Source organism: Teleopsis dalmanni, chromosome 1, assembly GCF_002237135.1.
Source record: "Teleopsis dalmanni isolate 2A chromosome 1, ASM223713v2, whole genome shotgun sequence".
In the NCBI taxonomy this organism is placed as follows: Eukaryota; Metazoa; Arthropoda; class Insecta; order Diptera; family Diopsidae; genus Teleopsis; species Teleopsis dalmanni.
Genome location: NC_051846.1, coordinates 72,409,378 through 72,423,282, shown reverse-complemented (window position 1 = coordinate 72,423,282; position 13,905 = coordinate 72,409,378). Strand labels below are relative to the sequence as shown.

General features: G+C 30.2%; 2 protein-coding genes across 2 annotated transcripts; one reads left to right on the top strand and one right to left on the bottom strand.

Moving 5' to 3' along the window:
- Positions 1-2,295: 2,295 nt before the first annotated feature.
- Positions 2,296-3,647, bottom strand: LOC119665807 (protein ALP1-like). Its single transcript, XM_038075059.1, has 2 exons — positions 3,371-3,647; positions 2,296-3,316 (listed from the first exon to the last, which is right to left on the bottom strand). Exons 1-2 carry the CDS (start codon positions 3,485-3,487, stop codon positions 2,315-2,317), a joined length of 1,119 nt encoding a protein of 372 aa, XP_037930987.1. The 5' UTR covers positions 3,488-3,647; the 3' UTR covers positions 2,296-2,314.
- Positions 3,648-4,298: 651 nt separating this feature from the next.
- Positions 4,299-6,631, top strand: LOC119671773 (tRNA (uracil-5-)-methyltransferase homolog A). Its single transcript, XM_038082546.1, has 4 exons — positions 4,299-4,590; positions 4,642-4,809; positions 4,867-5,989; positions 6,050-6,631. Exons 1-4 carry the CDS (start codon positions 4,411-4,413, stop codon positions 6,538-6,540), a joined length of 1,962 nt encoding a protein of 653 aa, XP_037938474.1. The 5' UTR covers positions 4,299-4,410; the 3' UTR covers positions 6,541-6,631.
- Positions 6,632-13,905: the final 7,274 nt, after the last annotated feature.

The following is a 13,905-nucleotide window of genomic DNA, read 5'->3' as shown; positions in this document are numbered from 1 at the left end:
TAGATATCAATTGAAACAAGAACATTGTAGGCTTTTTTTCCGGAAAGTGAAAAGCATCGAAAAGATTTGAATCCAATAAAACCATATGGTAACAAGTTGATACCATATAACTTTATTTGATCATTCGTTGTCACAGGACAATGCATTTGCAGCTAAATGAACTATTATAGTATTTTTATTTTATTTCATATTTTCAAAATCACATGTAAAATCACACTTTTTTATCAATCACATCATATAAAACAGCTGTTAACTTCAGGGTAATCTTTCTACTCTAACAAAACTAGAGTGTTATAAATCAATCTCGAGTGTTATACAAAATTACGAATCGAAAAGGAAAATTGCACTTAAAGTGAATCTCGATTAAAAAAGTTACCCCAAATTTATCAATCGAAAACGCCATTAGTCATACCGAAGTAAACAATAACTTAAATGAAAAATAAGTTAAAAAGCGTCGGACAGTTACATAAAAATGGTGATCTTTGATATAAATGAGCTCATTATCATGCACCCGAATGCACCCCTTAAAATTAAATTTCCCACAAGAGAAATTAACAAAATTTAAAAAAGGTGTTATATGTTTTATATGTAAAATGTAAATAAACAGCTGAACTGGCAACAAAGACACTGAGGAATTAAGTATTTAATGATTTGAGTATTTAATAAAATTTTTGCTTTTATTAATTGCATATGTAATTGGTGTATAAAATGTATATAAATGATTGAATATATCAATTATATATTTTGGCCATGTGCGAGTTTGACTAAATTAAGGCAAAGCAAATTGAAATTTCCTAGGGATTTTTTGCACTGCACTTATGTAAATATTTATTTATTTATTGCACTTATATATTATTATTGGTTAAAAGTTTTCAAATTTATTTATTTATTTATTAAACATTTTATATAATTTTTGCAATGGTAACACATAATTAATTTAATTTTTAACTAATTTACCCTGCTCGAAATTCTGATAAATACCAACAATCGCTGCCATACCGACATATTTTACTATTTCCCTCTATTTACTCGAAGTTTTACACATTTTTTTATGTGATATGCTATTCAGTGAAGTTTAAAAAAGTTATATCAACTGCATAAACGAGCTGATTATAATGTGAACGTTCACTCATTAATATAAATTAGCAAGTGCTTTCCAAACTAAATTGGAAAAATCGTCAGGGCTGCCATTTTAATATTTTCATAAGATGTTTAATATATAAAAAAATGAGTGAAAATATAAAAAAATGACAAAAAAGAATAAAACGTTTAGTTTTATTTTTATTAAAAAAAATTTGCTGTTTTTATTTTCTTTTAATTTAAATTTAATTTAAATTATGTGCCACTAAATACAGTAATCCCCCCTATAACGCGTTTTTATTTTACTCGATTTCAATCGCCGCATTCGTCCATATAACGCTGGGATTTGAACAGTTCATAATTAGCTTCGCGTACCTTCGCACGTGTGTATACAGGGTATACGGGAATACCCCTATAAAGCGGAAAAAATCTAACGCTTTATAGGGGGGTTACTGTATATATTAAAAATTACGTTTTTATTTTACAGACTGGTTGGTGTGCAATGTGGTGCGAACGATGACCGGACTACACTTGAAAAACGGTGGTTCAATTTGTTGAAAAAATACAAGGTAAAAGGAATTTGTTCTCAATACAACAGAATAATAATACTTTATTTTTTAGCGTCTCAAAAATCTACCAATAGGTAGAGGCGGCGAAGGCGCTGACACGGCAATAAATTGGTCCATTTATGTCCAACTTAATGAATATTGCAATCAGATTCACAATTTCAATTCGCCATTAGTAATTAATAGTGAAGAGGGTAGTCTAGGACTTGATACTGCATCCACATCATGGAATGCATTATCAGTTAGTTCCTCCAGCCGGAGAACAACATGGCAAGATTTCATTGCCTCGATTTTAAAGACGGACGAGGAGGAGAGTAGCACGGGCTGCTTTTACTCAGTATATTACGTTTTCCTTACAAGTACCATTGTCCGACTCTAAATAATAGACCGTTTAGTTGAAAGATAGCTTTAATTAATAATAAGATAGCTTGCAAGTTATTTTAACAACTTTTATACATTTATACATAGCTTTAATTAATAATAAGATAGCTTGTAATTTATTTTGGTAAATAATTTTAAATAAATTTTTTGATTTTAATTTGAATTTTAAAATATCTTTTTAAATCTTATATTTATATATATATAAAACAAAAAATTTTAATTTACAAACTATTTAAACTATTTAATAAAATAGGAATTTTTAAAAAAATTTGAAGTCTAAACTTCAATTACATCTGAATGTTGTTTGCAATTTCATCGCGCATAACTGCAGCAGCAATGTCTTCGTCTTCAATCAGAACTTCCTCATATTTCAAGTCCTCTAAGACTTCATCAATTTCAAATCCATCATTCAGACATATATTATGCATTACGCATGCTACAGCTACTGTTTGAACACAGTGTTCAAGATTTAACCTAAGAACCTTGTCAAAAATTGAGCGCCAACGCATTTTCAATGCAGCAAATGTAGATTCAATAACAGTACGAGCCTTACTATGAAGCTCGTTAAATTTCTTTTGTCTTGCTGTTAACGGCTGCAATCTTTTATATGGAGTGAGAATTGCAATCGGATTAGTCCGGCAACAATATGCACTATCGCCTAACAGGTAGTAGCCTGGTGGAGGAAAATTTCGCAAATTAAATAATTCACTGCTTTTTAAAACCTGCTCATCATGCATCGATCCTGGGAAACCAACACAAATTGATAAAAATTCCTTACTACTGGAACATACAGCTTGTAAATTGATGGATGTAAAGGACATTCGGTTCATGTATTGGTCACGAAGTAGTGTGGGTACATCTATTGGTATATGTGTTCCATCTATGGCACCTAATGCACGATTGAAAATTGTAGTGCCGGCTCGTTGGTTAAATTTTGTGCAAATGCCTTCAAACTCACTTTCAGCTGGATATTTTATTACCGATGATTTTAGGGAAAGGAACCCTTTCAAGCATTTGTGCACAATATCTCTAACAGTGTATCTGGAAATTCCAAATGAAGCTCCCGTTACACGATAGCTTGCACCGCAACCAAGCCAATACAAAAATACAGTAATAATAAACCGGTCACTCCATCCTTTTTCAGTATTTATAAACCTTGCACCGTAATTGAAAACTCTTTCTAATGCTATTACTGTAAGTCTTAAATGTTTTCTTATGATTACATTATCTTTTTTCACAACAGCTCGAAATATTTCGGAAGAATATCCACTTTGGCATAAGAGCCCGTGCTAAATAGTCAAACTGATCATTTATATTATTAACTGAAATTACTTTGTAATTACCTCTGGATATTCTTCCAAGAATCTGTTTATCATTATCTTACGACGATTATTTAATTGAATTAATTCGAAAAATCGCTTAAATAAAAATGCTTCGTCGACTTGTATGTTCTCCGCCATCGTAAAATATGTAAACAAAGTAATGAAAACAAAATGTATTCACAGCTGATATTAACTGTCAGAATGCAGCTCGCATACTTTTTTGAACAATGTTGCTAAAACAATGTTGTTGCAGTGCAAAAAAAAACCCAAATAAAATCCCTTTTAGTTTAGCATGAAATTAGAACAACTCACTCTAATGAGGGAATGAGGGAAATTCTAAGTTGTGCCGATAATGTAGTGATGTGTCGATACGTGTTGATAAATGGCTAAATGTGTGGAGTGCAAAAAATCCCAAAAAATCTCCCATTTGGTTTAGCATCACCTTAGCCTAACTCGCACACGACCTAATTTTAATAATAAATTGAATTATGATGATTAATTTATTGTAATAAATGAAAATAATCATAATACAAGCTACATCTTAAAACAATTCTCTTCTTAACAATTAATATTACTTTTAAATTTATATTAAAATATTGTAAGGGAGTGTGCGAGTTGGAGTAAATTAAGGTAAAGTAATTCAAATAAATATATATTTTTTTACTTATTGCAGTTATTTTTTATTTTTGGTTAAAAGTTTTAAAATTTATTTATTTATATATTCAACATCTTAAAAAATTGTCACAATGGTTATACCCAATTTACCTGATTTTTATTTAATTTACCCTACACGAAGTTCTGGTTAATACCAACATTCCCTGCCTTACCCATATATTTTACTATTTCCCTCAATTTACCTCAATTTAACTCGCACACGGCTTAAATACATTTGTACCATATGTTGCAAAAAATTTTATTCATACTGTACAATGCATATGATTTTGACATTTAAGCGCACGTGAATTATTCCCTTGAATGCCGGCAACTGTTGCTGTTGTTGCAAAGCAATTTATTGCGAAAATTATTTAAATAAAGTTTCATTAATAATATTGTTTTAAATAATGGAAACTGAAACAGAGAAACCACAGGAAATTAATATACCAGATGAAAACCCGAGTGAAGAAGCGCATAAAGACACAGAAGCGCAAAGCTTTGATGAGTTTTCGTACTTGCAACGCAATGAATTCACCTCAGAAATCTATAAGATTGAAGTCAGAAATTTGGGTTATTTCGGCATTGGAGTAAGTTAACATATTTCAATAAAAAAATTAATTATTAACATTTAAATACAGGAATTCAAAAAGTTGATTAAGACGAAATTGCAGTTGGACATGACAAAAATAAAATCGCCCAAAAGAAAAGATTTTGCTTTTGTTTGCTTCCGCAGTGAAGAGCAACAAAAACGTGCCATTGAATTGCTTAACGGCTACAGGTGGAAAGGTAAAGAGCTACAAGCAATCGTAAGTACTATGAGAAATATAAATAAATGTTATTCATTATTATTGCTATGAGTTTAGATAGCCAAAGCATCTGCAGATCCTTTGATGAAACGCCGTAATATGGAACAAAAAGATGGCAACATCAAACGTGTACGCACATCAGCAGATGCAATTTGTCCATTAGCTTCATTAACCTATGAGGAACAGCTGAAGCATAAACATAATGAAATGGATGAGCTATTACAGAAGTTTCTTAATAAACTAAAATACACAAATTCTCAATTTAGACAGCATTCCGAAGCATTTGAATTTAAAGGCGTACAGCCTTCGCCACAAACCACTGGCTATCGTAATAAAAATGAGTTCACTGTTGGCAAAAATGCTGATGGTGAAATTGTTGTTGGTTTTCGTTTGGGTAGTTACGCTGATGGCTCCACTGAAGTGTCAGAAGTGCACAATTTGCCGCACATACCAGAAACTGCAAAGTGGGCGGCAAATAGTTTTCAAGATTTTGTTAGGAAATCAAAATTTTTGCCATTTAAACCAGAAACAAATTCAGGACACTTCCGACAAGTTATGGTGCGCACTTCAACTAAAACGGATGAAATTATGATTGTGCCAGGACTGTATACGTCAAACTTAACGGAAGAGGAGTTAAATGAACTGAAAATGGAACTTAAAAATTTCTATGAGAGTGCACAGAATGAAAAGGGTTACAAATGTACTTCACTTTATTATCAAGATGTCAAACATAGACAGGCTGGACAATATGTGTCACCTGTTGAATATATTTCAGGCACTAAATTCATAACAGATGAAATACATAACTTAAAATTTCAAATAAGTCCTTTGGCATTCTTTCAAATTAATACCGAAGGTGCTAATGTTTTATATCAGCAAGCGATAGATTTAGCGGCACCAACCCCACAAACAACTGTTCTGGATATTTGTTGTGGTACGGGTACCATAGCTTTGGCATTTGCAAAACATTGTAAGCAAGTTTTGGGAGTTGAAATTATTGAAGATGCTATACGCGATGCAGAAACGAATGCCAAAAATAATGGCATTGGAAACTGTAAATTTTATGTGGGAAATGCTGATGACTATATACAGTCTATGGTGCGAGAGGTCGTTTATGGTAATGCGCCCGGTGATAAATTGGATCTTGTAGCCGTAGTTGATCCACCTAGAGCTGGTTTACGTATGTCTTATTAATTAGATTATTTATATATTGTTTCATTAATTCATTTATATTATTTAGATAATCGTTCTATTGCTGCCCTCAGAGCCGCATCGACTATAAACCGCATTGTGTACATATCTTGTAACCCCATGCACGCTCAAAAGAACTGGATTGAACTTGGTCGACCGCAGTCGAAACAATATAAAAGCAATCCATTCTTCCCTAAAACTGCAATAGCTGTTGATATGTTCCCCCACACTACACACACTGAATTAATCATACTTTTCGAAAGAGTAAAAGGTGAAGAGGTAACAGAGAGTAAAAGTGAAATTGATAGTTCTGAAAAAACTGAAAATAAACAAACTGAGAGTGTTGATGCAGCAGTTTCCGATGTCTCCAATGCAGCCCCAACAACCATAAATATTGATAAAGCAGATGCTATTGAAGATACCGCAGTTTCCAATGTCTCCAATGCGGCCCCATCAACCATAAATATTGATAAAGCGGATGCTATTGAAAATACAGTAGAAGAGAATAAAGTTGAAGAAAAATCTATGTTAGTTGAATGAGTTTGTCACAAATATTTGGAAATGTTACGTATTTAGATCCATATTTTATACTCTTTTTTTTTGTTTTTATTTTAAATACTTGTGAATTTTTTTATACTATTTCTAATGTTAAGATTCGTGTTTAAATATTAATATTGAAGTGATGCCTTTATATATATTAAAAATTTTTTCTTATAATTATATACACAGATCTTTTAGATAGATTTTTTTCTATTTCTAATATTGCTTAGCTATTTAATGTTATTTCAAATACTGTTATTTTTATGTAAATTTGTTTTAGATCACAAAGTAAAACCTTTATATATTTATTGAAAAAATGTTCCTTTAAATTAAACTATTATTTCCATTTGATACAAAATGTGCTTAAAGCCTATTGATTAAGTAATTTTAGAATCTACTCATTTGTATAAATTTTTTTTAAATTGAATAAAATTTTGTAAAACTCTTTCATTGATTGTTTATTTGAAATTAACTTTTGTGGATTAAAATTTCTTTCAATATTAACAACATTGGCGGTTACAATAACTCCGCCCTACAGATTTCTATTGATTGAATTTGTAGGTTGCTTAATTTAATTAAAGAATTTAAAATACTAATTGTAAATTAGCATAATCAACGTCTATTCATTCAAGTTTTCCTTATGTACCACAAAGAATGACGTTCCAATACTTTAATATACGTTATAGGGCCCTCACTTCGTTGCTGTTGTCCTTCTCCCCAAAATTGAAATGGCAAGCAGGCATATATAAGAATGAAAAAATTTCCAGTATCGGATTCAACGGTAAACATGAGAAGGTATAAGATAGGAATAAAGAAAGAAACTGGTGGAAATGTTGAAGGATCAATAAGTCAGAGCCATAAATTAATAGAGTATTCATCAATTTACAATATTATGTCTGAAACATAAATAACTGTGAGTTATTTAGTATTGGGTTTCATCATCATCATCATTGTGGCCCCATGCTTCTCCTAGGAGTTAAAGGATTAATCAATATATCATCATCATTAGTGGCGCAACAATCTTAGTTGAATGTTGGCTTCTCTATTATTTGTGGTATTTCTGTGCTGTCTTTATGTAGTCTAAAAAGAGGGGGTTCAGTTCTAAACTGTGCAGTTCAATGGTATTAGTTCTGAGATAGCTTCTGATTATAATGACATAAGTTTTCATGGTACAACTATATAAATCAGGATTGGCATTTATAGTGATTTGAGTTTTTTTTGGGCGGATATAAGATGCATCCTATCATCATAACTTACGAATATAGATACATATGTATATCTAAGAATGGTTCACACAATTACGATACAGTCACAATTACAGGTACCTTTCAGTCAAAACGGGACTATTAAGTGCAATTATACTGTACTCAAATATCAATACGCGTGGTAGTCTTAACAGTTCTATCTATAATATGGATTAATGGCATGGTTATTTGCGAGGGGATAAATTGCATGAGCTTGGCATTTTACTTCGCTAGAAAATTTGAAGTCCACATTCCCGATCGGAACCAAATGTTGTCGTGTAGTACACTTACGAAGATCAATTAAAGAGTTAATCAAAAAGTTTACAATTTATTCCTCTTAATAGATATTTTTGGAACTTATGTACGGAGTAAAACTTTCCAAAACTCTTAAAAGTTTTATCATTAACCGCACGGGGTGGTATGCAGATCTTAGATCAGTCATTGAATAATCACGAAGCTTATGTGTAAAACACAAACTAATCAGTGAGATGGGTGGGACACTGCAGATTTATAGAAAATGCGAGTACTTATATGACAGAGATACATGACACCTCGTTGAATCGTCAATCAGTGAAAGTCAATCTGTTTGGGTAGGTATTTCTGAATCTCACTTGCGATAATTTTGCAATCGTACCAGTCTGCATGTCTCCTATTATTTAAATTAAACTGAGCTGGAAATTATTTGTACGTAATGGACTCACCCAACATGTCGTCTGCATGGTTCATTGTCTCAATCACTTTCAATTAAATTAAATATTTTATTTGCCTCCATGCAGTTAGTTCCCCTTATAAAGATTATTTTTTCATGACTTAAATAAATTATTTGTGTTGACTTTTACAATCATTGCACTTTTCTTCACCCTCCAAGGAATGGTGACTAAGTGCTCTTCTTTTTGTGGGATTTGTAGTTGAGACTTTGAGGGACTTACGTATTATTAACATATGACTGCTGTATTTGACTGAACAACTTTTTTAATCACATTAATTCCTAAATAAAATAAAATAAATAATTTTTAAATATTTTTTTATATTTAATTTCTTGATTTTGTATTTCGAACAACAAAGAAGGTCTATTCTATCTAAATTTAGATGGTCTATTTTTGCTAATTAAATAAATGAGTATTTATTTATATTAATATACATAATGCCATATTTCTGTTATTCTTTTATATTGGGCTTTCTTTTGAAATTGATAAAAAAACCGATAACGTAATTTACAATAAACAATAAAATTTTTATTAAAACCCCATCGGGTCTTTGAGATATGGGTGTACTGTAAGTACGCGACACTTGTGATAGATTAATTTTAATCGTTTTGTTTTGTTTTTATTGAAAAGTGGGGATTTTAAGTGTTTAGATTCGAGAAGAAAATATGTGATAAGCCGGTACTTGACCAATTTATATTTTTTAAAATCTATAAAAAATATTTTTTATTATACTATTACAAGTGTTTATAGAGAGGTATTTTATAGAAATTTTTATAATTCTTAAAGTACTTGTAGTTTATTCTATTATTTTTTATAGAAAATAAGTATTTTGTCGCTGTTAATGTTGTCATTATTGAATTTTTTTATCCTCACATTAATTAATAATAGTTAAGTTAATAAAACTAACTGTGGTTTATGCGTTAACTCTCAAAATACCACAACTAGTGATACTGATAAAATAAATGAACTGTTCAGACTAACAGAGCGTGTGCTTCTCAGGTGTTAGTATTTCCATTGTTGTTATTATTGTGTGCTAATCCACGCACTACATAAGTTGGAATATGGATAGGTGCTGCTAGTGTGAGTAAGTATGAATTGACAGTGGTGCGATTTTAATTGAAGTCAACCTGGGTAAAGGTGGAAAAACTTCACTCCAATAAGAAGGAGTCCAAGATCGATTGGACTCAAGTTAATGTTTGCAAGAGCCATGAAAACAGATTAGGGGTTAGAGCTGCAGTTAGGGTACATATTGAGAATTGATGCATTTATGCATGACAAGTTACAGTTTAGTACATATATACCTATATCATGATCTTAATTAAGCTAGGATAATTTTTGCTGCACATGGAAAACGTCGTTCGTTTCAGAAGATATTAGATGTAGAGCTATTGAGAACTTTGCCAGCGTATTCTCAAAGAGTGTATTTATATGAAGGGCTGTTAGTTCACATTTATCGACGAGTGACATCCTGGTGTCGAGTTCAACAACCAAGTGCCATTACACATTCCCAAAAGGAACTATACCAGCATTTCCTTTTGGGGATATCTGTTCCCAATTGTGAGATTGAAATATTTAAATTATTAAAAAAAAATCTATCAAGAAATGGTTTGGCAATAGGCTAGGGCCATGGTGTCATGGACAACATATGTTTGTATGTGTGTGCGTATTATACTCATACATTGGCATGTATCTATGGGGGATTTAGGCTTTCCGAAATAAATTTATTTTCTACATTATGTATTTACATATAATTCATTATTAAGGGATCATGACTGTTTAATGAGATTAACATTTTTTTAAATTGCTGAAGTTATTAGAAAACTCCATCCGAAGTCAAGTTCTTGATATGGGCTTTCAAAAATACTTACATACATAGACAACAATGTATATATATATGCATATAATATATAATATATATGCTATGTAGCATATAATAATATATGCTATGTATATATATACATGTAATGTTATCATTAGTGTAATTATTCAATAATAAAAAAAGCCATAAATTTGATTTCTTATAAATCATTTTTCATATCAACCGGGAATGGCCAAATTTAATATAATTTTATAAAATTTTCACTTAGCAACAGAATTTTAAAATTTCCTCGTTTATCAGTAAGCAAAAATTACAAAAAAAAATTATATTATAAATTATATTAAAAAAAATGAATTTATTTAAAAAAAATTTATTTTGTTTTGAATAACATAATTATCTAAATTTACTTGTTTACATTTTCATTAAAATTTTAAATTGTGAAAATATTCCTAAAAAACATTTATTTAAATAAAATTAAAAAATTAATTTATTTACAATTTTTTACATACAAAATCGAATTACAAGTTCATATTTTTCTTCAAAACAACTTTCAGCGATAAAACAAAAACAACGCAAAATATTTTGTTTTTGTTTACATTTTCCGCAACTGTAAACAGAAATAGCAAAGCTCAACGGACTTACATAGTAACAAAGGCTTTTTCATTTAAAAGCAAAAACAAAATGCGCTACATTACAAAAAATACAACATGAAACGTGACTGACAACAACAACATATGTATGTATGTATTTTCCAATAAGTTACAACGTACAAATTGTAAACAAGATAAGCACAGCTAAGTAAAAGCATTGAGTAAAAATATTATAGAGTCACAATGCCATAGAAATTAATTTTTGTTCTAGGTATCTATTAATGGGTACCTAAATCACTCAAATCTCTGCCGACGTCGCTTCAGTCGTTTTTGCTTCATACCAAAGAAGATTTTGCAATATTCTCTGCTTCATAGGTTCAAGAAATTTTTATATTTCTTTTTTGTGTTTTTTTCTCCTTTTGCTCTTTGAGGTGTTGTTATTGCTTCCTTGAATTATAATGTAAGTAGTAAAAAGAATTATTCGCTATTTTATATTCATTCATGCCTACTTGCTTTGTGTTTAAATATGAACATATGGACATTGATATTTTTGTATGTAATTTCGGGGGCAAGAGATATCAAAATTTTATTTGCAGCATTGAAACAATTTTTCATTATGATGGCATTTGAAGAAAGAATTATAATTTTTTTCGTAATTAATTATCGCATTTACATAATATTTATACATATTAAATCTTAGCAAGAATACATATGTATATCATATGTAAATCATAAGAATACATATGTATATAAATTCTTTATTTAAAATAATTAGATATATTGAATTCAAATAACTAAATATAAATATTTATGTTAATATATATGAAAGTTTATTTAAATTTTAATAATAAGTTATATCAGAAAAAGAACACAACGAGATCGTAAGCACAAAACAATTGATTTACTATTTCGTTATTATTTAGTTATTGCATTTTCATATTTTGTATTATTACTCTTCTAAAAGAGTAATTAATACTTTATTCTCATTAATTCCCATAAAAGGCCGTGTACGAGTTGGAGTAAATTAACGTAAAGTAAACTGAAATTTCCTAGGGATTTTTTGCGCTGCACTTATTTTAAAAGTTTTCAAATTTATTTATTTTTTTATTATACATTTTATAAAAAGTTATCTTAAAGAAAGTAACACCTAATTTACCTAATTTACCCTACTCGAAATTCTGGTAAATACCAACATTCGCTGCCATACGGACATAATTTACTATTTTCCTCAATTTACCATCAATTACTTGAACTCGCACATGGTCAATTACATACAATTATCTTATTTTAGCTAATACTAATATAACATACATATAACTGTTATTACACCTGATTAAAACAAAAAATTGAAATTGGTTTCATTCGCTTTAAATGTTTCTAAAATAAGATCAAAAAATATTCATATTCTTCCAAATAAAAGTACATATGTTTATAAATATACATTTATACACATACATATATATATGTAGGTCAGTAAACTTCCAAACAAGTAGGGATGATTGTCTTATTTGCATTATGAAGTGATATTAAATGCATGCAATTTTACGTGCTGCTTGCTGGTGCCAAGCATTAATTGCAAAAACAAATAATTACACCAAAAACTAATTTGTCTCTTTTCTTGTACTGCCTGCCTTCGTAAACAAGCAAATCTGTTTTTTGTTTTCATTTTTGTCCTTCATTCATCAATAGTAAAATTTTAAGAAAGAACAAGCATAAGCGCGGCCGATCTAGCAGCAGCGCAAAAAGAAGTAATATCTTCACTCCGCCCTCCCGTGCCTGTTGCTGAAAATTTAAAAATTGAGTCATTGTGACTCTATAATATTTTTACTCAATGGTAAAAGCAAAGAATCTATAGTACAAAGAAGTGCCACGCTCATACAAACGAAATACCCACTTTATTTTGCTGGTGGATTTATAATAAATCCACCCAACCTCATGCAACAATGTTTGATCGAGGCACAACTGGTATGATGTTCAGTTCAAACTCATTGCAACCCACAATTGTTTTTATACGCCTGTTTCTTTTTCCTTTCTTGTTTTTATTTGTCTATTTTATTAATATACATTGATTAGTAGCGAAGTGAATGGTAAAGAAATCCCTGAAACAATTTTACCATATACTTTGTTGCTTTATTTTCTTGTACTGAAAAGGCTCATATCATAGGAGTAAAGAGTAATAGAATATAATTTTTTTTTATTGCAAAAAATGATGCACTACAAAAACTATTATGTATGTACAAATGTGATATTGGAGACATTAAGTCTGCAGTACATAAATATGTATGTTTTTATTGCACATTTGTGTGTGTGCATATATTTTACCTCAAAAGGAACTACTTCTTAATAGTTTGAATTTTTGGTGACTTATTATTATTTTAAAAAATATTTGGAGGATTCATATAAAAGTGTTTGAAAAGTATTTTAAAAAAAATAAAAATATTAGAAATGTAAGAAAAATTATGATGAAAACTTGTGTAGAAGTCACTAAAACCACTAATAATGCCTCCTGGTTTGAGGAAACGCATGAATGCTATTTATACCGGATTGAAATTTTAAAATTGGTGATTTCGATATTGCTTCGGAAACATAGCGCATGGACAACATTTAAATATAAAACTTCATAGAATGGAAGAAATCAGATGTGAGACATTAATAAATTTGTAATGTGTTTTTACACTACAATTCATAACAATATCAAACAGGTAATTTTGTTTCACATGCTATTAAATTTAAAAACTTATCAAATGTACACAATTTTGACTTCGTCACTGAAATGCTGTTTGATCGCTTGAACATTTTACAGCGAACAAACATACAAACATGCGGATACAGAGGGTTGCATGTATGATTGAATACGTATGCAGTCGGGCTTTTGTCAGCCTCCTTGACTCACGTATAGGTTTGAACTGAACATCATACCAGTTGTGACTCGATCGAACATTGTTGCATGAGGTTGGGTGGATTTATTATAAATCCACCAGCAAAATAAAGTGGGTATTTCGTTT

Coding starts and splice junctions, on each gene's coding strand:
- LOC119665807 (XM_038075059.1), bottom strand. CDS start 3,487: ATGGCGGAGAACATACAAGTCGACGAAGCATTTTTATTTAAGCGATTT. Junction 3,317..3,370: donor TCTTGGAAGAATATCCAGAG/GTAATTACAAAG, acceptor TTGACTATTTAG/CACGGGCTCTTATGCCAAAG.
- LOC119671773 (XM_038082546.1), top strand. CDS start 4,411: ATGGAAACTGAAACAGAGAAACCACAGGAAATTAATATACCAGATGAA. Junction 4,591..4,641: donor TGGGTTATTTCGGCATTGGA/GTAAGTTAACAT, acceptor ATTTAAATACAG/GAATTCAAAAAGTTGATTAA. Junction 5,990..6,049: donor TCCACCTAGAGCTGGTTTAC/GTATGTCTTATT, acceptor TATATTATTTAG/ATAATCGTTCTATTGCTGCC.